At 41.1% G+C, this 26,593-nt stretch overlaps 1 protein-coding gene across 2 annotated transcripts in view; it reads left to right on the forward strand.

Annotated features, from left to right (window-relative positions):
• AASS (aminoadipate-semialdehyde synthase) overlaps window positions 1–26,593 on the forward strand; it is a 52,298-nt gene that overhangs the window by 21,974 nt on the left and 3,731 nt on the right. For both annotated transcript variants that reach the window (XM_031455268.2, XM_064487397.1), the window contains 12 exons: window positions 3,828–3,887; window positions 4,083–4,150; window positions 6,604–6,725; window positions 6,913–7,039; window positions 10,444–10,554; window positions 10,647–10,755; window positions 13,570–13,710; window positions 19,305–19,472; window positions 23,075–23,170; window positions 24,793–24,908; window positions 25,578–25,666; window positions 26,197–26,373. In XM_031455268.2, the coding sequence (XP_031311128.2) occupies window positions 3,828–3,887; window positions 4,083–4,150; window positions 6,604–6,725; window positions 6,913–7,039; window positions 10,444–10,554; window positions 10,647–10,755; window positions 13,570–13,710; window positions 19,305–19,472; window positions 23,075–23,170; window positions 24,793–24,908; window positions 25,578–25,666; window positions 26,197–26,373 (1,384 nt within the window). The remainder of the gene's footprint in view (window positions 1–3,827; window positions 3,888–4,082; window positions 4,151–6,603; window positions 6,726–6,912; window positions 7,040–10,443; window positions 10,555–10,646; window positions 10,756–13,569; window positions 13,711–19,304; window positions 19,473–23,074; window positions 23,171–24,792; window positions 24,909–25,577; window positions 25,667–26,196; window positions 26,374–26,593) is intronic.

Below are 26,593 nucleotides of genomic sequence, written 5' to 3' on the forward strand. Positions count from 1 at the left end.
CTCTGCCTCTGGCCGTGATTCCAAAGGCATGAATAGTGGCTCTTGGCCTTTGCATCCACAGTTTCACCCAGGAGCTCTCACTCTTAAACGGGACAGTAGTTAGTGAGGCATGAATAGGGTGCGACTTCCAGTCTGTGACCTTCCTGGCTTTCTCATACTATTCCATTTTAACCCTTTCTGAAAAAGTCAGCAAGGAGACCTAAGAGGCTCTAGAAAACGCAGGCAGCAGGTATTACCCTGGTTAGACACAGTCGTATGTAGTTCAGAGCAACTCTTAGCTTATTACATCAAATTATGGGAAACATTGAACACTCATTTGTCTTTGTGGGTGGGTTTGACTGTTATTTCTTGGAATGTCTTGGAATGTTTGGCTGCTCTGGCATCATCTACCACTCTAAGAAGTTGTTCCAAGCCGTTTTCAACTCACAAATTATTATGTTTCAGAATTTCAATTGTAAGATTATTTCTTTTGGCCCTTAGAACGTTTTTTCACTTCAATTTGTCCTTAATCAAGATTGCCATTCATTCAGTACAGTTGATCTCATACAGAAGTTTGGAGAAAATCAAGCCAATTCAGTGAACTCTTAGAAAGGTGCGATTGAGGGTTAGCCCATGTAACTGATGAGGGATAGAATTAAAATTTTTTTTAAAGAACAAAACATAATTTTTTACATTGTATAAGAGTGTAAATATTAAAGTTGCACAGATAGATGCTGCATAAGTATGCAGCATGATAAATTATGACAGAGACACCTAGGTAGACAGTACATAGATGGAAATAGAACAATATTAACATCCCAGAAACCCCCTCGTGCCTCTCCCAGCATGATTCCCACTCTCCTTCCTAAAGGGACCTACCATCTTGTCTAATAACTATGGATTAGGTTTACCTTTTTGGGGAAAATTTTATTTTTTGAACACATTAGTCAGAGTTTAAAGTCACTTCTGATAATTTCAGTAAACATCTGGGGTCTGCTTATGTTCTCTGTTTTACTTTCTTCTTGGTTTTCAGTCAATTCTTACCACTTCTTATACCTGTTTATTTTTAATTGAATGCTGAAAATTGAGTGTGTAAAGTTTTAGAGATGATTTGAGGCTCTGGATGTTGTGTCATTTTCTCCAAAGAAGATTTCCTTTGTTTCTGGAAGGGAGATAGGCCAGGAGAAAGTCACCTCAATTCAGGTAGGGGTGGAGGCCATTCAGAGCTGGGCTTTAGTCCTTTGGGGAACCAGTGTTTTTCAGTTTATCATTTACTTTAGAATACAGTCTTTCATGGTCCCAAATGAAAATCTGGCCTTTGCTAGGGTCCCCTTCAGCAGAACTTAAACTCCAGTTTTTGGTACCCTATTGCTTAAAGTCGGCCCAAAGCTCTTCTCAGTTTCTCAGTCTCTCTGCTGCTTTGTGCTCAACCTCTCAGCATCCCAGCCTCTGCTTCCACATTGGCAACTACATCTGAGAAAAGTGGTGCTAAACGTTGGACTCATCTCTTTGGGCTTCCTTCTCCAGAACTGTGGTGCAGCAAGTCTTTACTACCTTTGAACCTAAAGGCTGAGACTTTTCAGGTTTTACCTGATTTTACTCAGTTGGAGGATTGGTCTGAAAAGTGCTAAGTCACCATTGCTGGATGGAAAACATACATTAAAAAAGGTGATATGCTTGTATGTGCTTAAATCAGTAGCTGATAGACTTTTAGGCAGTGGGACACGGTGAATTATGTAAGACAGTGAGGTGTTGGAGATTTCTGGCCAGCCCTGGTGTTGCTTAGATGTCCAATGACGAAGCCGGCACCTTCCTCCTCAACAGTGTGGTGGGATCGCCTTGGCGGCGTCTATCCTCAGCCTATTTTTAAGCACTGGATGTTTGTGAAAATTGGTGACTGTCTCTTTGCAGCCTTGATATATGTGTATCTGCTTACCACTGAAAAATGAAGTATACATGTCTGCGTTCTCTTCTGATAACTGTATGGGAGCTGTATTTAAAGTACCTCGGAGCATACTTCAGAGATTTTGTGGGATCGGTTCCAGACCACTGCAATAAAGTGAATATAGCAATAAAAAGAACTGCCAAGCTTTTTGGTTTCCCACTGCATATAAAAGTTAGTTTTACACTATACTGTAGTCTATTAAGTGTGCAATAGTATTATGTCTAAAAAAACAATGTACATACCTTAACTTAAAAACTTTATTGCTAAAATAAGCTGATCGTCATCTGAGCCTTCAGTGAGTCTTAATTATTTTGCAGTAGTAATGTCAAAGATCACTGATCACAGATCAACATAACGAATATAATAATAATGACAATGTTTGAAATATTGTGAAAATTACCAATATGTGACACAAAGTCACAAAATGAGCAAACGCTGTTGCAAAAATGGCCCAACAGACTTACTCAGTGCAGGGTTGCCACATACCTTCAATTTGTTTTAAAAAAAAAAAAGGGGGAGGGTTTGGATAGGAGAGGCAGAGCCTGACTGCGGAGGCCAGGTAGGGGGCCTGACACTGTCTAGAGGGCGATGGAAAGCTACGAAGTACTTAAAATAGGGAAAATAATCAGCTTTGTGCTTTAGATTGGAGATAAATGGAAGGAAGAGGAGTGGGAGGTGGTTCCTGTGGTCCTAGCAAGGCCTAAATAACGCTGTGGAATTAAACAGCAGGGAGAGGGAAAAGGTACACAAGAGCTCAGCGGTTTCAACCTATACAGGTGAAATTTGAGCTCATTTTGCTATCTCCGCATGGCTCCTGGCTCGTAGACAGAGTTGGAAGGTGGAGAAGTCGGCTTGAGAAGGGAGCACTCCAGAGGTGCCCAGGAGAAAGGAGCAGTGGAGCGGGGACCTCAGGTGTGTCGATTCCATGAGTTTCCCAAAGAATGCCCTGGCTTGTGAATATGTCTATTTATCTTCCCCCCCCCCCCCCACAAAGCCCATATCCCAGGGATACATAAAAGTGGTTTAAATATTTATTTTAACACAGTAAATAAATACTGTTCTGCCAGCATCTGGTGGGTACATTTTGCCCTTTCTTAGATGAGCGAGTGCGCTAGACCCTAACCATTGGATGAGGAGGGCGCGACTGTCTCATTAGCCCTCCGGCCGGCTCATCAGAAGCAGCACTGCTGACTTAGATGACTTTTACCCTCTGGCAGTCTGCTCAAGACTTGGATTCCTTGGGGGGGGGGGGAAGGAGGACTAGAAGGATGCTGGGATGTTAATACAAGAGATGTGGCTTTTGTTGGCCATCTGACCCACTCCTGTGAGATAATGGGGAGAGCGTGTATGACTTTCTGAGACCTACAAGGTGAAGTCATTTTCCTTGAGACTTGATGTTGTTGAAATGTTGGACGTGCCTATACATGGGACTGATACTGACCTGAGGGAGACTCCCTGTTGGAGGGTTGGTGGCCTTGCTGTCTGGAACACCCGTTCTCCACTTCTGATAGAACGGCCTGGCCCTTGGGGATGGGGTGGGGGCCCTCAGAGTGAGGACCACAGCTGTAACACTCGCAGTGGTATTTGCCTGCGTGCTCAATATGACACATCACTCTGGTGGGGAAGTGTAAGCTTTTTCGTGATTCCAACAGGCAAAGATGCTTATAATTAAATGTTTGGTTTTAGAATTAGAAATTGTATGGAAGTAGCATGCTCTCAGGGGCAGAATTCGTTGCTTGTAGAAAACTTCTATTACCAATTATTTATACAATTCAGTGATTTTTCAGAAAGCTGTTTTCTAAATTCTTTTTTTCCTTTGACTAACATTTTAATATGGATATAAGTAGCAAGAAGCCTCCTTTACAATGTCATTTATCTCTTTCCAATTTCATTTCCCTTTCAGATATTATCAGATGCGACACAGTCTCTTGAGAGTCAGAATTTTTCTCCTGTGGTTCGAGACGTAAGTTATGGAGATAATCTCTTTTCATGAATGTATTTTTCCCACCACCAGCATCACTCCCTCTCCCCCATTCCCTTTTTCTCTCCCTGCCTTTCTCTATCTGTGTCACCCTGTCTCTCCTGGACTCATCGTGAGCCCATGTTTGTGGAACTAAATGAAGTGACTAAAGAAATGTCTTGTGTCGTATACCTTTAGGCAGTAATTACATCCAACGGCGCGTTGTCTGATAAATACAAATATATCCAGAAACTCCGAGAGAGCAGGTAAGCATTATTCAGATCCTCTTGTTTGATATTTCTAGTCTGACCTGGGGTCTCATGAGTATTGTTTATGCTCCCATGTGAATTTGTGATACTAGGTATATGTACATTTTTTTTTAAATGTCTGTAAATGTAGGAAATTCAAGCTAAGTGACTGGCCGAAACCAATGTGAATTATTTTCTCTTGAACGGTATTGCAACGTAATTTTGGCTGTCTAATATCCCTTGTAGACTGTTGTGTGAGCACGCAGAAGTCCAAAAGGGCTGTCCTTTGGGTCTCCTCTGCTGCTTTCTCTAGAGTTTTGCACGTTGTAATGTCTCAGTTATTCTCTCAAAAGAAAATGAGCACGCTAACACTTTCACACTGGCTTCAGATTGGTTTTTAGCTAAGAATTTGGATGCTTTTTTGCTTTAGATGATACTCAGGAAAGAGGGCTCTTGGTGAGAAATTTTAAAAAGTAGTGAAGAGAGAAAATGGTGAGAGGCCAGTTTTCCTTGGGCATTCTTACAAGGAGGAAGGCACCAAAACGTTATGCGGCAAATCTGCTCAAGAGACTAGTTCTTTTAGAAAAGGCTCTTATTTCCTTTACTGGGTTTACTACTCACACTTCGGAAACATTGGCCTTTCTTTGGAACGTTCTGGTCTTCTCCAGCTGATTGCATTTGATCTATGTTTATATCTGTTCCACTTGTCTGTTAACATTCAACAAAGTAACCTATGCACTAAATTCTCAGGAGAAGCCAGAGTGGAAAAACTGAAAACAAAGAAACTGTCTGATCTTCTTTCTCAGTAGTTTTACCCTACAGGGAGTAAATAGAGATCTGACCAGATCAAGTACTAATATGTCTTTTTTGGTGTTTGTAGCTTACGGTTACTTATTATGTGTCAGTGAAGTATTCTGGCATGATATCAAGAGTGTATAATTTGTTTTTTAAAAAAGGCCACTAGCTCAATAACTCCATAGGAGAGTGTCTCATAGGGAAAGCTGCCCACGTATTTGTTTGCTGTAGCTCTGTGTGTCTTTGGATTCTCCGCATCTGATGATCTTGTATGTTACTAATCCCAATGACGTGCCCACCGTGACCAGTCACAATGATACCTTCCCTCTTTATATACCGTATTTCATGTAGCAGCAGGTCTGCTTGGCTCCAGTTGCTAGGACTTCCTGCCTGCCTTCCCAGGAGGAAGCTGGTGCCAACAGACTGATAATGAAGATTGCATTTTGAAAGGAAATTTGAGTTATCTTGATCCCTGCCTTATTCATTTGTTCTCTTCATTCTTTACCAGAGTGATTATTAACCTGGAGTGTTTGGGGTGGCTGATGGGGTGGACAGTATGAAAACTTAGGAGCAAGTTTTTAAAAGTGTATTTGGAACACTTTATTTTTTGGATATCACAATAACATGTTTCAGTTACACAAACCATGGAAAGTGTTGTTAGAAAGGATATACAATAATCTAATACTAGTGTTTCTTTCTGGGAGGTGGGATGGGATGGGGCGGAAGGTGAAGGAGACTTCATGTCATCAGTAATAGGAGCGTTGGGGGTGAAGGTGGGTAGGGACATTTTATATTTAAATTTATTTTTATTCACTTATAATTACTGAAAAGGTTAACGTTTGAGAGACATCTTGGCCCAAGAGATTCCAACAACAGAACCTTCTGCTTAAGTTCCTGACACCAAGCCATTTCCATGGTTTTACAGTGATATCTGGGAATTTAATTCGAAAGATTTCATGAGTATCTTACATATTTAAGACAAGATGCAGTGAGCATTAATGGGTTTATAAAGATGGATATGATTTAGTTAACTGTCTTGGAGGTCATAGTTTGCAGGAAAGACAAAGAATTATCTGTCAGGAAGGCATAAATTCCAACAACAACAGCAACAAAAGGCTAAGAATTAAAATTCTGCCTAGTGACTCGTCTTAGGTTCCTTACATTTAACCCATGATATTTGTGATTTCAGAATTATGGTTTTAACTGCTTTCAAGTGACCCTAAAGATAAATGACAAGACAGTTTCTAATATGGATGATAATAATCTCCACCGATTGCTGTCTCCTCTGGATGTTGTGAGCAGTAAATAAATAAGGTTCCTGATGTCAGGCTCTAGCATGATTTCGAATTAAGTTCCCAGAGAAGGAGAAGGTGTGAGACCAAGTTACTCAGCTGTGAGTCAGCCAGGCATTGGTCCAGCATCTGCACCTCGCTGGTGATACTGGGAATTCATGCACTGCAGAGACGTCAGGGTGTAGTGTTCACCTTACAAAATCTAAAAGAATTCGTGGAAAATGCTAGTATAGGGAACTCTTGTTGAGGTTCTTGTTGTAAAGTATGTAGGAAAAATTATTGCTTCATAGTCTGTAAGTTTTAGTTTGGCTTGGGGATAGCAAGATTTTCTCATATAAAGTTTTTTTCTTAAAAATTTTCTCCCCTCCCCCCTTTTATTAATAGGGAACGCGCTCAGTCCCTTTCAATGGGCACCAAGAAAAACGTCTTGGTTCTTGGATCTGGATACGTATCTGAGCCTGTACTGGAATACTTGTCAAGAGATGACAGTATAGAAATAACAGTAGGTAAATAAGCCCCAGTTGTTAAAAAAGAAGTAAAACTGATTTCAAGACATGGTTACTTTATGAATTTTAGATGACTGTCTTGCTTCTAAACTTTGAAAAAAAATATTTTTAGTGATACTGAAACGTGTCTTACTCACTGACTAGTGGAAGGAAATCTAAAGATTGGACTTTTTTATTCTTGAAATAGCCTCTGACATGAAGAATCAAATTGAACAGTTAGGCAAGAAATATAATATTAATCCTGTTAGCCTGGTCATTGGCAAACAAGAAGAGAAGTTGCACTCCTTGGTGGCAGCACAGGATCTGGTCATCAGGTTAGTATGTAACAAGGAATGATTGCCATCTATTTTATTGTTGTTGGCATTTCTTTCTGTATTTTCTCCCCTCCCCTCCCTTCCCCTCTCCCCTTCCTTCACCTCCCTTTTCCTCTCCTCTTCTCGTCTGTCAGTAAACTTTTAAATTGAAGTGTGCATCCAGAAAAGTGCACAAATCATTAAGTGTGTAGTTCAATGAATTTTCACAAAGTGAACACAGTATGTACCCATCATCCATATCCAGAAACAGAATGGTAACCAAGAAGCTCTCCTTATGCCCCTTTTTATTACTAGTCCCATCCTTCAAGGGTAAGCACTGTCCTGGCTTCTAACACAGAGATTGGTTTCTGCTAGTTTTCAGTTTGTACAACTGGAATCTTTCAGTACGTCCTCATTTGTGGCTGCCTTCTTTCATTCACCAATGTGATTGTGAGAGTCATCTGTGTTGTTGTCTGTAATTGAAGTTTATTCTCATCACTGCATAATATTCCATTGTGTGAATATACTGTTATTACTCATTTGCCTGCTGATGGATGTCTAGGTTGTTTCCAGAATTTGGCTGTTAAGAATTGTGCTGCCAAGAACAATTTAGCATTTGTCTCTTGGTTACCATATGTACACATTTCTGTTGGGTATCTGCCTAGAGGTGGACTTGCTGGGTCATGAGGCACTCATGGCTCATATACTGGTTGCTGTTTTATCCTTTGGACTTACGAAGCTTAAATGAAGATGAGTAGATTTTCTAGCTCCATGACCACTTTTAGCCTTAGCTGAGCAATGTATCTTTAAATACATCATTTCACTGTGTAATAAAAATGCAGATCTAACTTCCAAATACAGGGCTACATGAGGGTCACTCTATAATTAAACATGGTTTTGAAATATCAAAGTGATGATAATAAGCCATGTATTCTTAGAATATAATTTTTCCAAGGTGGAAGGAAGAAAATCATCTGCTTATTTATGATTAGATGACTTTCATAGTTAGATCAGACTCAAATGATATCTTTGGAGAAAGCTCTGTGATGTCCTTTTTTAAAAGAAAAAAGGGGCTTGGAAAACGGACACAAAGAAAGGTAATGCTAAGTGAAAACTTTTGCATTATCTCTTGATGTATTTAAATCTAGGCTCACTTTGGGCACTTAAAATATTATTCAATGTATACAAACTTAATGTGCATTAACTATTTTTTTAGCAAAAATTTACCAATAACCAATAGAACTTGTCTGTCAGGATATGATAATGAAAGTAAGTCCTTACTCAGAAGTGAGCCTTCTGAATAAAACTAAAAAAAATTGTTTTGCCACGCATAGGTACCTAAATATAACATTGTTTTTTGATTTAAAGAAAAGAGAAAAGAACATTATTAAACATGTTTGGAATGGAATTAGAAGCAAAATATGACAACAGACACAGACAATAATCTATTAATGTGTGCAACTTTTAAAATTCAGTAAGCTGATGGCTTTCAGTAAGACTGAGCATTAGCAAAATCTGCTCTATATTTGATTTTTCTCAGTTGGCTGAGTTTCTATGCTGAACAGTAGAAGTGCTGTGAAACATTGTTATCCTGTAGGGTTCCTTATGTAACTTTTTATTTTTTAAGTTGGAGAAAGAATGTTTAGATGTAAATAAAATGTTAGGGACTACTAAAGTAAAATGAATAAAGAATGTGTTTCATAAAAATATTTTATAATAATATGTCAAATCCTCAAGGTTTTATTTTGCAAGGCTAGTTTTAAATGATTTAATGCAAAGTAGTAATTGAGTTTGATAAGTTACTTTGAAAATTTGATTTGTATTTTGTGTGAATTTTTACAAATGGCATTTCCAGCTGTTTGGATTAATTGAGTTATGTCCTCCTGACTGTAGTTGCTACGTTATATACACGGTGAATTATGAACTCTAATCCCTTTGTCTAAAATAGGTGCCATCAATCAAAGTCCTGTCCTTCTAGTTTTCAGCATATTAGGTTAGTGCTGATCATGCCAAAGTTTAAAAATATTATTAGGTCTTCATAAAATTTTTAGCATACAAATTTTCAATATGGAGAATGTGACAAGATGTCCTCACTTAACTTTTAAGATGATGCCATTAAACATTTTCTATTAATCCTTTTCCAACGGAGTTTTGCAAGTGTTTTGTTCATTGGCTTCTAAAAGGCTACCAGATTTAGTAATAATTCTTTTTGGCTAAAAAAGCCAAAAAAAAAAAAAAAAAACCAGGGATCAAGGGCTTTCCTATTGATACTGGCAAAAAATTTATACAGTTTTATTTTGCATGATATTAAATCTAGGCAGCAAAACTGTTCTGTTAACCTGAGGAGAATAAGTGCCTAAGAGGTAGTTTTATTGTTCTGTTTTATGTGGACTAGAGAAAATCTGAAGTATGCGGGAGGAATTCAACAAGTACGGTGACATACCGTAATAATGTTTGTACGTTCATGTTTATATTTTCATTGGTGCTTTATTGCTTTACCAAATGGGCAATAAGCTAGTAGAACTTAAATATTGTTATGTGATTGACAGAATGTTTATTATTCCTTGGATAGACTATGAATATACTCATTTATGTCAACATTTATGGAAACTCATTTTGTGTGATTGTATAGTCCCAGCATGAAAGTACAGAGCCAGATTTTTAGAAAACCCAATCAAAGTGGAGTTTTGGGTACAGCTTCACTTTTTGCTCACCATATAGACTTTTAGCTGTTTCAGTAGCCTTTTCACAATCAATACCATTGAACCTTAGTTCCTCACCTGGCGTTTCTTAGATTCTACTCTCTAATGTAACGTATGGGTCACCCTGACTTAGTTTAACACTAGCCACTTGGGAGATGTGCAGGTTAAAAAAAATGGCAATGCTATTGTTTAGTAGGGCATCCAAGACAGAAAATCATAGAAATACAGGGATGAGTGGAATAAATTCCATTAAATGTTATAAAGGGATAGCTGAATGGATGCAGAGGAAGATTTGGATTTGGGGGAATCTGGGAAAGCATCTTGGAAGATGTACCTTTTCAGACATTTCTTTAAGGAAAATATGACCTTGATGGGGTGGGTGGGTGGACAGACTATTTCAAGTGGAAGGCACAGTGAGATAAGGTCCAGAACGGGGAAAGTAAAGGCTGTGAGTGGAGAATTTCAGTAGCTTCTTTCGTTCCCAGACATGATTTATGAAAGCGATGCAGGGAGGGAAAATGGAAAGGTTAGTTGAAGGTCATATTGTGGAGCGTTTTAAACGTGATAACAGGATGAACTTATTCTATAGTCTTCAAGGAGTCGTTGGTTGTCTCTGAGAGAATAATTATCAAAGTGATATATTACCTTTAGTGCAGTTCACGGTACATTGGAGGGAGTGCTAGGAAGGAAAGTTTCTGATTAGTCTTGCCCTCTGTTTTTAAGCTTGTTGCCCTATGCATTGCATCCTCTTGTGGCCAAGGCGTGCATCACAAGCAAAGTTAATATGATCACTGCAAGCTACATCACCCCAGCACTGAAAGAATTAGAAAAGAGGTAAGTTTCAGTCATTTTCAAGAAAGTAGCTCCAGGGAATTGTTTTTGTTTGCTATCCAAATTTCCCTCCCTTCTCTTTCCATCTCTCGTAGTGTGGAAGATGCCGGCATCACAGTCATTGGCGAATTGGGATTGGACCCTGGTCTTGATCACATGTTGGCAATGGAAACAATAGATAAGGCCAAAGGCGTGGGAGCCACGGTGAGCCCAACTGACACCCAAAGGTCCATTTAGCAAAATATTAAGAGGTCCATATTTTTGTGTACAATAATAATCTTTCTATAATTTTGATTAAAGAAGCTGCTATATCTTTTTTTAAAGGTTATACTTCATTTATAGTTATTATAAAATATTGGATATATTCCCTGTGTTGTATGATATCTCCTTGTAGCTTATTTTATACCTAATAGTTTGTACCTTTTAATCCCCTACCACAGTAATGCCCCTCCCCCCTTCCTTCTCCCTACTGGTAACCACTAGTTTGTTCCCTATATCTGTGTTCCCTATATCCCTATATCTTATATTCACAAGTTTGTTTTACTTTTTAGATTCCACCTATAAGTGATATCATACAGTATTTGTCTTTCTCTGTTTTACTTCACTTAGCATAATACCCTCCAAGTACATCCATATTGTTACAAATGGCAAAAGTTCATTCTTTTTCATGGCTAAGTAGTATTCTATTTTATACACACATCACATCTTCTTCATCTAGTCCTCTGTTGATGGACGCAGGTTGCTTCCATATCTTGGCAGTTGTAAATAATACTGCTACAAACATTGGGGTGCACATACCTTTTTGAATTAGTATTTTTGGTTTTTTCAGATTTATACCCAGGAGTGGAATTGCTGGGTCATATGGTAGTTCTATTTTTAGTTTTTTGAGAAAGTTCCATAACGCTTTTTCCATAGTAGTGGAACCAATTTACATTCCCACCAGCAGTGTAAGAGGGTTCCCTTTCCTCTACATCCTTGCCGACATTTGTTATTTGTGTTCTTTCTGATGATAGCTATTCTGGCAGGTGTGAGGTGATATCTTACTGTGGTTTTGATTTGCATTCCCTGATGTTGAGCATCTTTTCATGTGTCTGTTGGCCATCTACATTTCCTCTTTGGAAAAAGCCTATTCGGGTCATCTGCCTATTTTTTAAATTGGGTGTTTTTTTGTTTTTGTTTTTGTTTTTTTTTTGATGCTGAGTTGTGTGAACTGTTTATATATTTTGGATGTTAATTCCTTATCAGTCATATCATCTGCAAATATTTTCTCCTATTCAGCAAGTTATCTGTTTGTTTTGTTGATAGTTTCCTTTGCTGTGCAAAAGCTTTTAAGTTTAATTAGTTCCCATTTGTCTACTTTTGCTTTTGTTTCCTTTGCTTTAGGAAACAGATCCAAAAAGTTATTGCTGTAATTTATATCAAAGAGTGTTCTGTCTGTGTTTTCCTCTAGGAGTTTTGTGGTTTCTGGTCTTATATTTAGGTCTTTAATCTATTTTGAGAAAAAAACTACTGTATTCTAACTAATACTTTGACTAGAAATTTCAAATAAAATTTTGAAACTGCAGAAGTATCTGTGTGGTAAAAAAAAAAAAAATCCAAGTCTTAAGAATAGATTTTTAGAGAAATAGATACTACTATTATATTTTGATTTGATAAAAGATTTTAGACTGCTTTGGAGATTCTATAACAAAGTTTGACTTCTAAAAGTGGGCAGAATTTTTGTAATATCTTTAATCTGTTGGTATATAAAGTATCTTTTACACATAAGAAAGAACATGACATAAAAATGTTTTGGTGAATCAGATTAAATATAACCTAACCTAATGTAATAAATATATTACCTAAAATAGGTTTTATATATATAATGAGTAATATATATATAATCAAATATAGAATCAAATTATTTAGAATATTAATTACTTACATTTTATATTACTTATATATGAATTAATAAATGCCAACTATCATATATAATCAAATTATAATCAAATCTATAATTTGAATATAATGTCAGGAGGCACTGACCAAGCAGAGTTGAACTAATAGCTGGATCTTTTTTTTTAATTTAAGTATAGTTGATTTACAATATTAGGTTCAAGTATTCAGCAAAATGATTCAATTTTTTTCAGATTATCTTACACTATAGGTTATTACAAGATATTGAATATTGTTCCCTGTGTTATGCAGTAAATACTTGTTGTCTATCTATATTATATATGGTAGTGTGCATCTATTAATCCCATACTCCTAATTTATCCCCTTCCTTCACCTCTTGGTAACCTTAGGTTTGTTTTCTACATCTGTGAGTCTTTTTCTGTTTTGTAAATAGATGAATTTGTATTATTTTTCAGATTCCACATATAATAGTGATATCATACAGTCTTTGTCTTCCTTTGTCTGAGTTACTTCACTTAGTATGATATTCTCTGGGTCTAACCATGTTGCTACAAGTGGCAATATTTCATTCTTTTTTATGGCTGAGTAGTATTCCATTACACACACACACACACACACACACACACACACACACACACCTCACATCTTCTTTATCCAGTCATCTGTGGATGGACACTTAGGTTGCTTCCATGTCTTGGCTATTATAAACGATGCTGCTATGAACATTGGGGTACATGGTTCTTTTCAAATTAAAGTTTTCATCTTTTCTAGATATATGCCCAGGAGTAGGATTGCTGGATGATACAGTATCTCTATTTTTAGTTTTTTAAGGAAACTCTGTCTGTTTTCCAGTATGTTTTCCAGATTTTTAGTGGAGCAAAATGATAGTCACAATCTCTAGAGGATTTAAAATATGCATATATAAAATATAACTGATTAATCAAATGGTGTTTGGCTTTAAGGATACATTTTTGAAAGCCTTTGTAACTTTAAGAAAGGAAAAACTGTAGGGAGTTTACCTTATTTGTGTCATTGTACTCAATTAATTACTTGGATAGATTATTCTCCCTCACTTATTGTTAATTCTCCCTAACTTATTGCTTTTTTTTTTTAATTTTACAGATTGAATCTTATATTTCCTACTGTGGTGGGCTTCCAGCCCCTGAACATTCAGACAATCCTTTGAGGTACAAATTCAGCTGGAGTCCAGTGGGAGTTTTGATGAACATAATGCAGCCGGCCACCTACCTGCTCAATGGACAGGTGAAGGATCTCCACCCAAGTTGTAGGGATATAGACCTGGCATAGCTGCCTAGGAGAGTCCAAACTCTCTCTCCTGCTAGCAGAGCCCTTCACTGCCGGCTCTGCTTGTTCTGCATTCTCTCCTGACGTGTTTCCCAGCGGGTGCTTTCTGGTCCATTTAGCGCACTCTCCTCACCGTTCCCAGCAAAACCCATCCTCGGTCTTTCCTCTTCGCCCTCTTGCAGGTTGTTTCTGCAGTTTAAATACCTGCTTCTCGACTTCTCTGCATGTGTAAATGCTGGTCATCTCGCTGTGTATTTCAGCATGACAAGCATTTACTGAGTCTCCACTAGGTGCTGGATTTGGGCCAAGGTCTTAAAGGTTGTCACACCAAATGAAGTTCCTAATCTCAGAGAACTCACAACTGGAATGAAAGTGGCTCTCCGAATGGAGAGTTTGGTGGGTCAGGGAAAGAAACTCAGATTCCTTTCCCAGCTGCTCTGTAGCAGAATGCAAGAGCTCTCCGAGTTTAGTGTTATTTTCATCATTGCACCATAAGGAAACTATGGCTCAAAGAGAATGTTTCAAAGTCATCGAGATGGAATTCAAACCCAGGTCTAACTAACTCCAAAGCCTTTTTTCGCTCCTTTACCAGGTCACCTAGTAGCCGGAAAGGCAGACACTGGAATGACCAGCTGCAATCCAATGAGAGCAGTTCCAAAGCATGCTCACGTGCCACAGCGATGCAGGTGGAGAGGGCAATTGATTTGGCCTTGGTGAGGAGGTCTGGGAGAGGAAAACTAGCAGGGAAGAGAAGATGCTCTCAGCCTTGAAGGATAAGAAGGTGCCAGCCTGGCGAAGACACTGCCACTCAAGCCTGTGCTGAGCATCTAGTTCATTTGATTCTTACAACAACCCAATAAGGTTTATAAGAGAGAAAACAGGCTTAAGAAGCTTAGCAGACTCAGCCGCGGTTACAGAGGTGGCACGTGGCACAGCCAGTATCCAAATTACACCTGTCTGCACTCATGGTTCATGCTCCCAACTGTAAGGAAAGACACATTTAGGAACAAATGCAACTAGACTGAGGCTTCCTCTTTAAATTTTATACCCTAGGCACCTCACTCACGTCACCTCGTCCCAGCCCTGCAGGGAGTGATGACTTACGTGATCAGATGTGGATCTTCAAAAGATTATTCTGGCAGTCGTGTTATAGGTTCTCAGTGTATCTGTGATCTAAGTGTGTTTCTTGTATGAACAGGAGTCATTTGAAAGAATTTCTTAAGAAACAAGGTGAATGTTATTATCAGCCATCGGCTTGTGTGCCTCCAAGGCAGAGTGTGGCTCACAGCCGTGGCTGCACATTGGAATCACCAAGGCAGTTAAACAAATACTGATGTTTGGGTCTCATTCCCAGAGATTCTGGTTTGCCTGGGTTTGAGGATCTTCAAAAACTCCCCAAGTGATTCTAATGTGCTACTGAATTGGAAAAGAACTGATTTAGCGACCAGAGGACAACAGCTGCACTTAAAACACTACCAAACAAGCAGGATGCTTTACTGTGATGCTGGAAAGATACACTCATGTATTTCAGGGTATGAAATAGGACCCCTGAGTCCTGGTCCGAGTGCTGACCTCCCTCACAGTGTCATCAAAGACCAGGCAATTGTAAAGGTCCACTGGGCATCAGTGTCCTGAGGTGTCACGTAAGCACTAATTTTCCATCCAGTTCTCCAATCCTATGAATCATGGAAGTCTAGGCTCCCCACCTCACCGAAACTCAGTCTGATGCTCTACCAGGCACATGTCCTTTTCTGTGTCACCGCCTATCTCCTGCTGCATGTCAAAGTTCCTTCCACCTTCTGCAGCCGTGGAAAATAGACTGGCCTACGTTTGATATAAACTCACATGTGAAAGCAGGAGGAATTCTTGCTTCAGTTGGGCAAAATGCTTATTTTCAGGAAGCCATATAAATGATCAAGATGATAACAAGGAAAGGGTCAGCGGAGCGCAAAATGTGTGACAGGAAGAGCCTGGAGTGGGGTGCCAGGGGGCCTGGCTTGATGCGCCGGCTCTGCCGCTGCTGGCCGGGTGGTACCAGAACAATCACGGCATCTGTCTGAGCTCTGGGCTCCTTGCCTGGGGCCAGACACAGTCATACCAGCCTTGCCGGGCTCTTGCAGTGACCTTAGTGAGGTCATATATTACAATCTGCTAAACAGCAGGTTGTCAGGATGTCCTGAGTCCCTAGCAAATATTAGCTACATAAAGAAGTTGATGATGGTGAGGGCTCAGGAAAAGCAAGAGGTTATTTTCAGGCAGCAGAAGTTGTATTTGTTGAATATGAAGTTTTTCCCTTTCATCCTGAACTCCTTTTGTAAAACAGGAGAGCTTTTTGCATCTCCCTGACACTACGGCAGACACTGGGAGAAAACACGATGCTTTTCTTTTCTTTGCTAAAATGATACTTTTTTCAAGGTCTCCTCTTGTGGATTCAGCTTTTCCTGACCACGCCAGCCCCCGTTCACTATTCTTTTGTCTGAACTCCCACACTTGGATTGTCTGTGTCTAAGAATTCTCCGGATGCTGTATTATTCACTCAGTGATTCAAGTGTATCAGTCTGTCTCCTAACCCAGACTGTTAAACTTCTTAAAGCCTCTCTTGTCCCTCCATCCACTCTGCCACCATCACGCTCCATCTACCATGAAGTAGGCCTTACGTAATTCACAGAATTATCACAAGGGAGCCAGGTGACTTCTCTGGCTTCTGCTTTAAGTTGAAACCTTAAACTTTTCCAGCAACTCAGGCAGTGGCTCGGGAATTAGAACATATCTCATTGGAAATTACTGCAAGGATGTGGGACAGTGAGATGCAGCACTAGTACTGTTGCTAACTTCTAACTTCTAATCCTGTTTCTAACGAATCTGATTTTCTTCCACATATTTGGAGACAGTGATTGTGTCTTCTTTTAGTTCTGTTTCCCCCATGGGTGGTGGGACATTGATGGCACCTGGGGTGACGTGGCAGAGCTTCGCCATCGTCTCCTTCAGCCTCTTCCCCCAAGCCACTGGAAGTAAGGATTGTGCTTACTCTGTGAACACAGCTGGGGGATAGGTCTTCTAGCTCTCTTCCTGCTGCCCACACCTCCCTTGGCTGCAGCGCCCAGCCCCTCCTTTGTAGGAAATCAAGAGCTGGTTCTGCTCTCGTCTGCAACCATTCTTAATGCAGTTCTCAGCTACATCCCTAGGGGCATGCTACCCCTTGTCAATCAATATCCATCTTGAAATACTGATCCACAAATAAGCACAATTAAGTAAGGTGTAGTAGAAAGAACATGGACATTGGAGTCAAATAGACCTGGGTTTAAATCTGCCTCTGGGTGACTCTCTCAGCCTCAGTTTTCACCTCTGAATAATGGGTTAGTGCATGGATTAAAGGTAATGTATATAGGGCACCTGGCACATGGTGGCCCTTTTATAAATGCTTGTCTGTGTATTACCTGTGTTAAATATCTTGTTAGTTTAGCAATCAAGCTTATTGTCAGTGATTCTCAATGGTTAGAAGACTTGTGGGAGAAAGAGTGGCACTTAGAGCCGTCTGCACCAGCAGTGAGTAACGAGCCACTGTTTCTGCCAGGGGTGGGTCTCGGATGTGAGCATTGTTGAGTCAGAAAAAAAAATGCACACTCTCTGCCAAATAGATAAATACGTCTTTCTTTCTTTATTCAAGTCATTAATAAATATGAAACAGGGTAGGGCTTCTTAATGAACCCCATGATATGTCACTAGAAATACAACTGTGAATTGATACCAAATTATAAAGATTACCCAGTAATTTTGGGGTCAAGTTGCTTCAGCAGGCTTCAGTCTCTCTAAACGAATCATTACTGTTCAGCTTACATTTCCCTATTTTCTCTACAAGGATCTCGTGATAAACTTAGGAACTAGCTGATTTATTTCTGATTAGCTCATTGCTGGAATATAGTAGTCTTTATTGAATTAAAAAAATTTTTTTTTTATTTCCTAACCTTCAAACAAGTAAAATCACACTTCAGAATTGCCATAGGGTATAGAAGAGAGATAGGTAGGGAGACTCTAAAAGTTAACATTTGTCTTTTTATTAGACTTCTTAAAAAATTTAGAATCCTCATAGAAGAAATTTGTTTTAAAAAAATAGTGCAGAAATGGTTCCTCTGGAAATGTTTACTGGGAAGTCCAGAAGAGTTTCACAAGAAAATTAAATCAAAAACATACCTCGCTTCCTTCAGATTCTCACTCTTGGAATTTTCGATGGTGCTTGGTGTTCTTCAAAGTGAAACTTTTCACTGGAGAGACCCCACCAGGCCTGACTCTGTGGTCAGCTTTCTTACCAAGACATGTGCAGAAGCTCCCTATAAATAAACCCCGGGAACCATTAAGTTTAACTGAAGCTTCCCTTGGACAGATTCCTCTGGCGCCATCAGCAGGAGAACCGGCAGCTCCCTCCTGCTGGGTTGTTTGATGCAGCTCTTAGACACGTGGTCAGGAATCGTTCCCAGTGTGTGTGCAGTCTTGTTCTACCAGGAAGCCCAGCCCTGATTTTATTAGTCCAGTCAGTACGTTTCCCATGATCTCAGGGAAGATCATCAACTTCACAAACTAAAAGAAAAATTTAGTCCTTTAATCAAAATTAAAGGGAAAAAATGTTTCACTGCATTTTGTGCATGATGTGGGGGAAGGAAGAGGTGAGAGGGTTACTGAGAAATCAAAGGAGCTTGGGAATCGGTGATTCAGCTTCCCACCGGCAGTAAGATCAGGAGATAGCACTTCTTCGAGTTTCACTGTTATGTTCATTGCATTGTCTTTCTTGTAAGGGGCATGCCCCCCGACTCCGCATCCCCGACATACACACACACATCTGTCCACTAGTCTAGGCTGTGAGCTCCTTACTGTTGCTCTAGTGCTGCTCCGGACACTTGGTAGACCTTCAGTAAATGCTTGTTCAATGAGCAAAGGAGTGAATGGAGACAGGAACTGAATCTTTTTAATATATTTTTATTGAAGTATAGTCAGTTTAAGGAATTGCTATCATCACTTTCCTTATCCCTCCCACAGTGACAGCGATCCAGGCACACACACAGCAGGTGCTCAGTCCATGCGAGCTGTGTGGATGGAGACTGGGGCCTGATGCAGCGTTCAGACAGGGGATGGGAGTGAAGAAAAGGAACAGAGTGAGAATATTGCCGTTGCTGTCTGGACATAGGAGCCATTTAAATGCGTGTCTGTTGCTTATAGTGTGTTGTTTATTTAAAAATAAAACAGAACTCTAGTGGAACATAATTCAGTGCCATCTTATCCAGGGGCAAGAAAAAATCAGAAACAAGATCTTAGCGAAAAACGAAATGCTTTAAGGCAGATTTTAAAGCTTATTAGAAAAGAGACCTTGTGAATTATAGTATTAGTGGAACAGATTACTATAGTATGTTGATTAGGGTGGTTTCATTAAAACATTTTTTTTCACATCCTCTATTTCCATCTTGTAAAACCTGGATTTCTTTATTATGCAAGTAATGCAGGTAAACCCTAAGGAGGATGCCCCGTTTTAACCCCCTGTGCCCCTGTTCAATGTTCCGCAGGTGGTGAATGTTGTGGGCGGGGCCTCCTTTCTGGATGCCGTCACGTCCATGGACTACTTCCCTGGATTAAATTTGGAAGGTTATCCAAACAGAGACAGCACAAAGTATGCTGAGATTTATGGCATTCCATCGGCTCACACGTTGTTACGGGGGACACTGAGGTACAAGGTAAATGGCTCCATTTGAGATGAAACGTTGCCTGTTTTGGTGTGAGTAAACACGTAATTTTTCTTGGTAATCAAGATAACTAAGATGATAAACTAGCTTGCAGTGTTTCTCGGGACTCCTCTGGTTGATTGTTTCAGGAGACAACTCAAAACAGCTGGAACAGAGAGGGAAGTTCTGACTCATGAGAAGTGGGGGGCAGATGAAGGGCCAGCTTCAGGTGTAGTGAGATTTGAGGGTGAAGTGACCTCACCGGGACATGGTTTCTCTTCACCTGTCACCCTCTTCCTGCCAGCATTGGTTGCGGCCCCCTGTTCCGCACGACAGCAGGGGGTGGCAGCATCCCCAGCCTCTTAGGTTCACATCCTGTGGGAAGGACAAAGTACATCTTCATGGTTAAGAGTACAGTTTTTGTCTCCTAAGCCCCTGAGGTCAGTGGGGTGGAAGGTACCAGTCAGCACTGGCTTCTGTTTTATGTCCCTGATGCTGATGATTTATTCAGTGTCACTTTCCACAAAGCAAATCTGTAATGTTTTTTAGCACAAAATGAGGTGTAGCTTCTACATTTTTCATCACAAAGGGGTGGTTACAGATGTGACCAGATTAATACAGCTCGTGTAATAGTTCCCTAGGGCTGTTATAACAAATTACCACAAACAGTGTGCCTTAAGACAACAGAAATTAATTCTCTCACCATCCAGGAGGTCGCAGTCTGAAATTAAGATGTGGGTAGAGTTGGTGCCTTCCGGAAGCTTTGAGGGAGAAGCTCTCCCTTGCCACGTTCTCCTCCCTTCCAGTGGTTGTGGGCAATTCTCAGTGTTCTTTAACTTGCAGACGCTGATTCCATCTCTGCCTCCATCTTCATATCACCTTCTCTGGTTTGTGTCTCTGTGTCCTCTCCTCTTCTTATGAGGACACCAGTCATTGGATTTTGGACCCACCATGAATATAAGCTGATTTCATATTGAGATCCTCAACTAATTATATCTGCAAAGATCCAAGTCAGGTCATACTCGGAGGTTCTGGGAGACCATGAATTATGAGGGGACACTCAACCCACTAGAGCCAACTTACCTAAAATACATAGATCTTTGAAAATTAGAGATCTGATTTCAGATCTCTGTGCCCTGTGAGATTTCCTGGTACCTGTACTCTCCGGAAAGTGATGTCCTCACTGTCCAGGAATCAAATGAATTGTTGGTGATGACATCCTAAGATCTAAGAACCAGGGATGTTTCACAAGCCTTTAGGCACAGCAGAAATTCTGGTGTGAATTGAAGCCACACCATCTCCACATCTGGCAGATTTTGATTCTGATTTCTTTAATTTGTTCTAAGATTATTAGGTAGTGACTTTTGGGGGAGGAGGGAGGTTCAGAAGTTAGGATTTTCTGACAGCTTTAGGTATAGTCTCTTGCCAAACATATAGATCTAGGAATAGAGGATTTTCAGAGATTTAAAATTTAAATAAAGCTCTCAAGAATAGGTATGGATAAGTCATCCCTACAGAACCCCAGAGGATGGAAGATGTCAGAGTGTTTGTATCCATGAGGGCCACCACCCTGAACAATGTCAGCAACCCTTCAGTAACCCAAATATTCTTTCCAGCATAAGAGATGAGACCTTGTCATCCAAGTATGGCAGGGCGACCTTGGCTACTCTCCTGCACCTTCCTGTCACCTGATCCCTCCAGCTCCAGCTTGGTATCACCTCCTCATGGGGTCTTTCTTATCTCTTCTCCTTGACTCCCTCCCCCACATCTACGTGAGTTTCCCTCCTGTGTGTTCCCATGGCTCTGTGTTGACCCCATCCTAGCACCTCTGACATCCCCCTGTGGTGTGGTCACCAATGGCCATGCAGTTCTGCTCACCAGGTGCCAGGCCTCCTTTGTTCGAGTTATCTGACCCTGTTCCTGGACTCTCGTTTCCTCACGGGTGGGGACTGCACTGTTCATCTCTGGGGCCTCAGCCCCTAGCCCAAGTCCCACACGTGGCAGCAATGTGCTAAGTACTATTGATAAATGGATACACATAATAAATTCATTGCTAGAGGTCACTGTAAAAATGTATTTCTGAGATGAAGAAATAGCTTGGAAAAATCTCAGCATTTGGATGATGTTGGAAGAGAGAGTCTCTGGCATTTGTCAGATCCTAGAAGCAAGCTGGGGGTATTGCTTTTTTGTTTCTCCTCTTTGAAATTTATTTACATGGGTTAGGGTTAGAGCAAATAAATGTGAATTCTTTAATTAGTAACCTTTGAACAGTTTGAATAATACAACCTTCCGGAAATCTGGAGATTCATACATTAAATGGTAAAATATCCAGTGGCAACAGGCACTATTTTATAACCAAACAGCTTTAAGGCTTCCTGAAAAAACTCCCTGCCCTTTGTCCTTCCTCCACTTCCTTCCCCTCCTCCTCCTCCTTTCCCTCTCTCTCTGTAACTGCAGAAGCTATAAAGCCACTTATTCTGACCGTCCCATTCCCCACCCCCACCCCCACCCCCATGATTTGCTCACAGGAGAACATACGTCCTGGTCTTCCTTCACTTCACAGTCATTCAGAATCTATTCACCCAGTCATCGGTTCCCTTTCAGCGTACGGAGTGATGGATAATGGAGTGAGGGCGTGGCGAGGAAGGGGAGACACACACACACACACACACACACACACACACACACACACACACTCTCTCTCTCTCTCTCTCTCTCTCTCACACACACAGTCACACGCTTTCTATGCCTACAGTCCAGCAGCTGAATAGACAGTTAGTTACAGTTTGCATCAAGTGCCATGACAGACGTTTGTACACAATGCTACAGGAATGCAGAGAGGAGGGGAGAGCCCTCTCACCAGGGGGGCTCAGGAGGTGTGCTGAGCTGGGTCTTGAGGGAGGAGTAAACACTTCACGGGTGAGAAAGGGTGGCCACTACATGCCGGGCACAGGAGCAGCGTGCACCGAGGCCCAGTGTCTCTGTGAGGGCACAGCGGCTTGTCAGGAACGGCGAGGGGGGGGGTGATGCTCAGTAAGTCAGGCGGGAGGGGTGTGTTGGGATGGGTTTTACATCACATGCCAAGGATTTCAGACTTGTCCTGTAGACCACGAAGGACACATGAGGAATTTTTATTTTAGAAAAGTCTCTCTAATTCCTGCCTTCTCCCCTGCCCGCTGTGTGCGTTAGGATATTGGCTCTTCTTCGATACAATGGATGGTCTGCTTTGGGGATATGCTTACAAGCTCTGTCTTGCATTATGAGAAAGAGAACAACTGTTCTATTAAATACTATTCTGCTGACCTGAAGCATATAACACAAGAGGAAATTTGCCCTTATCCTCTCAGAAAGTGCCCCTCACATGTTACCCAGAAACAAAAGTGATGACCCAAGTTTTGCAAGGTCTCTTATGTAAACCGGTGGAGTTGTGACACTACTGATTTTGGTTTGAAGCTGAAGGTGGCTGCATCCTTACTAGCAACACAAATGGCTGTTTTCAGCCTGTTTCCTAAATGAATGACAAAGATAGACCCCTCTTTTCCCAAAGGCTTTTTGATTTTTTTTTTCTTTGAAGAAGAACATTTTTATATATTGCTTAATAACTCTTGTTATAGGGCTATGCCAAAGCCTTGAGTGGATTTGTAAAACTGGGTCTTATAAACAGAGATGCGTTTCCTGCCCTTCGACCTGAGGCCAACCCGCTCACCTGGGTGAGTGACTCCATGTTATACACTGCCTGCTGCTCTTCAGAATGCCTTCGGAAATGGCCAGGTTTGAACTTTGGTTTGGGCCAACAGAGAACCAGTTCTGTGGCTTATGTGCAGGAGATTCAGCCCTCCCCCCAGAGCCCCCTTTCTCTTCACTGTTATGGGCGGATGGAGAGAACATGGCGGCTGGCTTGTGGGGCCTGTTTCCTGCAGCTGCGACCACTTGATTGCTCCATCAGCCCTGGGTAGAGGTGGACGTGCTCTCTGCCTTGTGCTCTCGGCTCTGCCACTTGTCTAACTAGTGACCCAGTGACAGCAGTTAAGCTTGGGCCTCCTGCAACTGGTAAGGTCAGGAGGGCTGCTGGTGGTATCGCGGAACTGGATTCCCAACCCCCGAATCCCATTAGTTCTTTCGTTTGGCCGTTTGTAGCCATGAGTAACTTGAGTCTTTAATCGCTGAGTTTACGCCCATGTCAGTGTTGTATTGAAATCCTAGGGTCTTAGGGTTGCCAGGCACTTGGAAGGCTTGGAACTGAATGCAAAGCAGTTTCCACCAACTCCCTGAACGAACTTGTTACTAGCTGGCCGTCCAGCTTAAATTAATGCACACATACTGCAATAGAAACGCTGGACGTTTATCACAAGGAGATTCGGTATTGTTGTTAGCCAGTTGTTTTTAAACTTAGGCTTTTTTGTGAATCTGAGAGCCTTTTCAGTCTAAGTTTCAACTTTCATAAATTTGCTTGTTGGACAGGAGTGGGTAAGCATCTATGGAGGGAATCTGGTGTCGAGGCAGTTTGACTGGGAAGGCTGTTGCAGGCATTCTTGGGGCTGGTCCTCGTATCTTGCAGCAATAGTCTAGGACAGAGGCGGACAAACTTTTTTTTTTTTGTAAAAGACTAGATTGTAAATTTATTATTAGGTTTATGGGCCATATAGTTTATGTCTGACTCTCAGTTCTGCCATAAACAATACATAAACAACAACAACAACAAAACCATGGCTGTGTTCCAATAAAATTTTTCATTTATAAAACCAGGTGGTGAGCTGAGTTTGGCCCATGAACTAGTTTGTTGATCCTTAATCTAGAGCATAACTTTACCCTTGAGAGTCTGGACAAAGTGTTGTTTAGGAAGTAGGAAAAGCTGTGACCACCGTTTATATGTTCTTCCCTTGAGATTTTATTATCTGCAAGGTCTTTCTCATTTCTTGAACCTATAAAAGAACGCTGGTTGCTACTAGCAACCACAGCAATAAGCCCCTTCCATTCTATCCTGGCCAAAATCAGCCTCTGGAGGGTGAGTCTTAATGGGTGAAAAAGTGATGGAGAGGCTATGCAAAGGCAGGCAATGTGGTGGGAAATAGGGTATCACCTTTTTAGTATTGATTTAATGTTATGACCCATTCTGATTGCTGAAATATTATTCTGAAATACCACATGTGTATTGATGCATGGGTATGCAGATGTGTGTATGCACTTGTATGTGTCACGTTCACTCTTTCTAATTATTCCTAATTTAAAATTTGAAGAACATTTGAGGTCCAATGTCTTAATATGATCATTTCTCAACTTAGCTTTTATTTTATTAGGAGCTTAGAATTTTTGTCTTTATTCGTCTAACCAGAGAGAACTCCTCTGTGGTCTGGTTGGGATTGCACCCACCTCCAAGTGTGATGTGCTCAAGGAAGCTGTCTTTAAGAAACTAGGAGGAGACCACACCCAGCTGGAGGCTGCTGAATGGTAGGCACGCACCAATCAACTTAGAGCGAAATATTGGATCAGTGATCACTCCGTTCTTTCTAGTCAAAGAAAGGTCAAGATAGAATTGAACACTTCACATTGTCTTTGATTAATTTGCTGCTCTAATGTTGGCCCATTGTAGAGAGACAGCTACGTACCATGTTCATGTGGGGATAAAAAGCAGATAAAAGAGAGACACTCAATGGCAGTTATAACTTGGGAAATACTTATTTAGAATGCTTCACTACTCGGTTCCTGAGAAAGGTGGGATGTTTTTTCTCTCCTGCAGGAGATTCTCCCAGTCTTCCTTTAACTGCTTTAAAACACTTACTCATGTGGCTGCGGCACATTATGTTGGTGTCCTTGATGTGGGAGAACTAACCTGCAAATCAAACTCATAAAAACTTGGCAATAGTGAATGCTTACAGTGTGTCCGTTCCGGCTCCAGAGAGCACTCCCAGGGAGGGGGGGCAGTCTGGGGATGATTCTAAAGGTTAAAACATTACTATTGCTGTTAGTATTTTACGGTCACTCAGGAGTCCTATAACTTGGACTGTCAGCTTGTGATTCTGCCCTTTCAAGATAAAATCCAGTGAGCGCTCCCTTCCGCTTCCCGGGTGAGAGTATGAGCAGGACTGAACTAATGCAGCCATCTCTTGTGCCTCCCAGGTTGGGCTTACTCGGGGACGAGCAAGTCCCTCAGGCAGAGTCTCTCGTGGACGCCCTCTCCAAGCATCTGGCCGTGAGACTTTCCTATGGTAAGGCCACGGGCTACTAGCTAAACCTCCCAGGAGAAGACTCATAAGAACTAGTGAATTAGATCGGAGGGCTGGAGCCACACGGTGGGAATGGGGAAGCACGGTGTGAGGGAAAGAGTGCTTGGACTATTTTTCCAGAGGGGAGAATAAGAGAGCGAGTAAGTCAGAAAGAACTTGGGTCATATGGCAAAGGAACAAAATCATTAGTTTTACTTTTACTCTGTAACATATTGGGGAAATGCTGAAGGGGCATTCTGGGGACAAGCGGGGGAGGCCTCTGCGGAGGGGCCCTCGTGTCAGTAGCCAGACTATAGTGACACCAACCTGGACAGAGTAGCCCGATCACAGTTATCATTTCCTGGAGTTTTTTATGTGGTCTCTGGGCTAAACAGCAGTGTACCTAATTGTCCACGGAGAGCGTGTATAATGGGAAGGGAAACGAGAGCAGAAGGCCAGGAGCAGCAGATGAAATATGGTTTTGGAGTTTCCATGATAATGACATTTTGAAATGTCTGTTTATTTATTTGAAGGCCCTGGAGAGAGAGATATGATTGTGATGAGAGACAGCTTTGGAATCAGGCATCCTTCTGGACATTTAGAAAGTAAAACGATTGATCTTGTGGTTTATGGGGATGTCAATGGCTTTTCAGCCATGGCTAAAACTGTGGGGTTACCCACTGCTATGGCGGCCAAGATGCTACTTGATGGTAAGTTCTTTCATCAGAGGACCGAGTCTGTCTCCCAATCATCTACAGGTCTTTCAGTGCCTGGACAGCAAATAATTCCTGGCTTTTCACTAAAAGTGAGCCATCTCAGAAGATCCTTCATCTTTGAGGAAGGGGTTGTCATCCCTAGTTCATAGGGTTGTTGTGATGCTAACGAATACATAAAGCTCCTACCACATAGAGGGGCCCCTAGGGAATGTTA

The sequence above is a fragment of the Camelus dromedarius genome, chromosome 7 (assembly GCF_036321535.1).
Source record: "Camelus dromedarius isolate mCamDro1 chromosome 7, mCamDro1.pat, whole genome shotgun sequence".
Lineage (NCBI taxonomy): Eukaryota > Metazoa > Chordata > Mammalia > Artiodactyla > Camelidae > Camelus > Camelus dromedarius.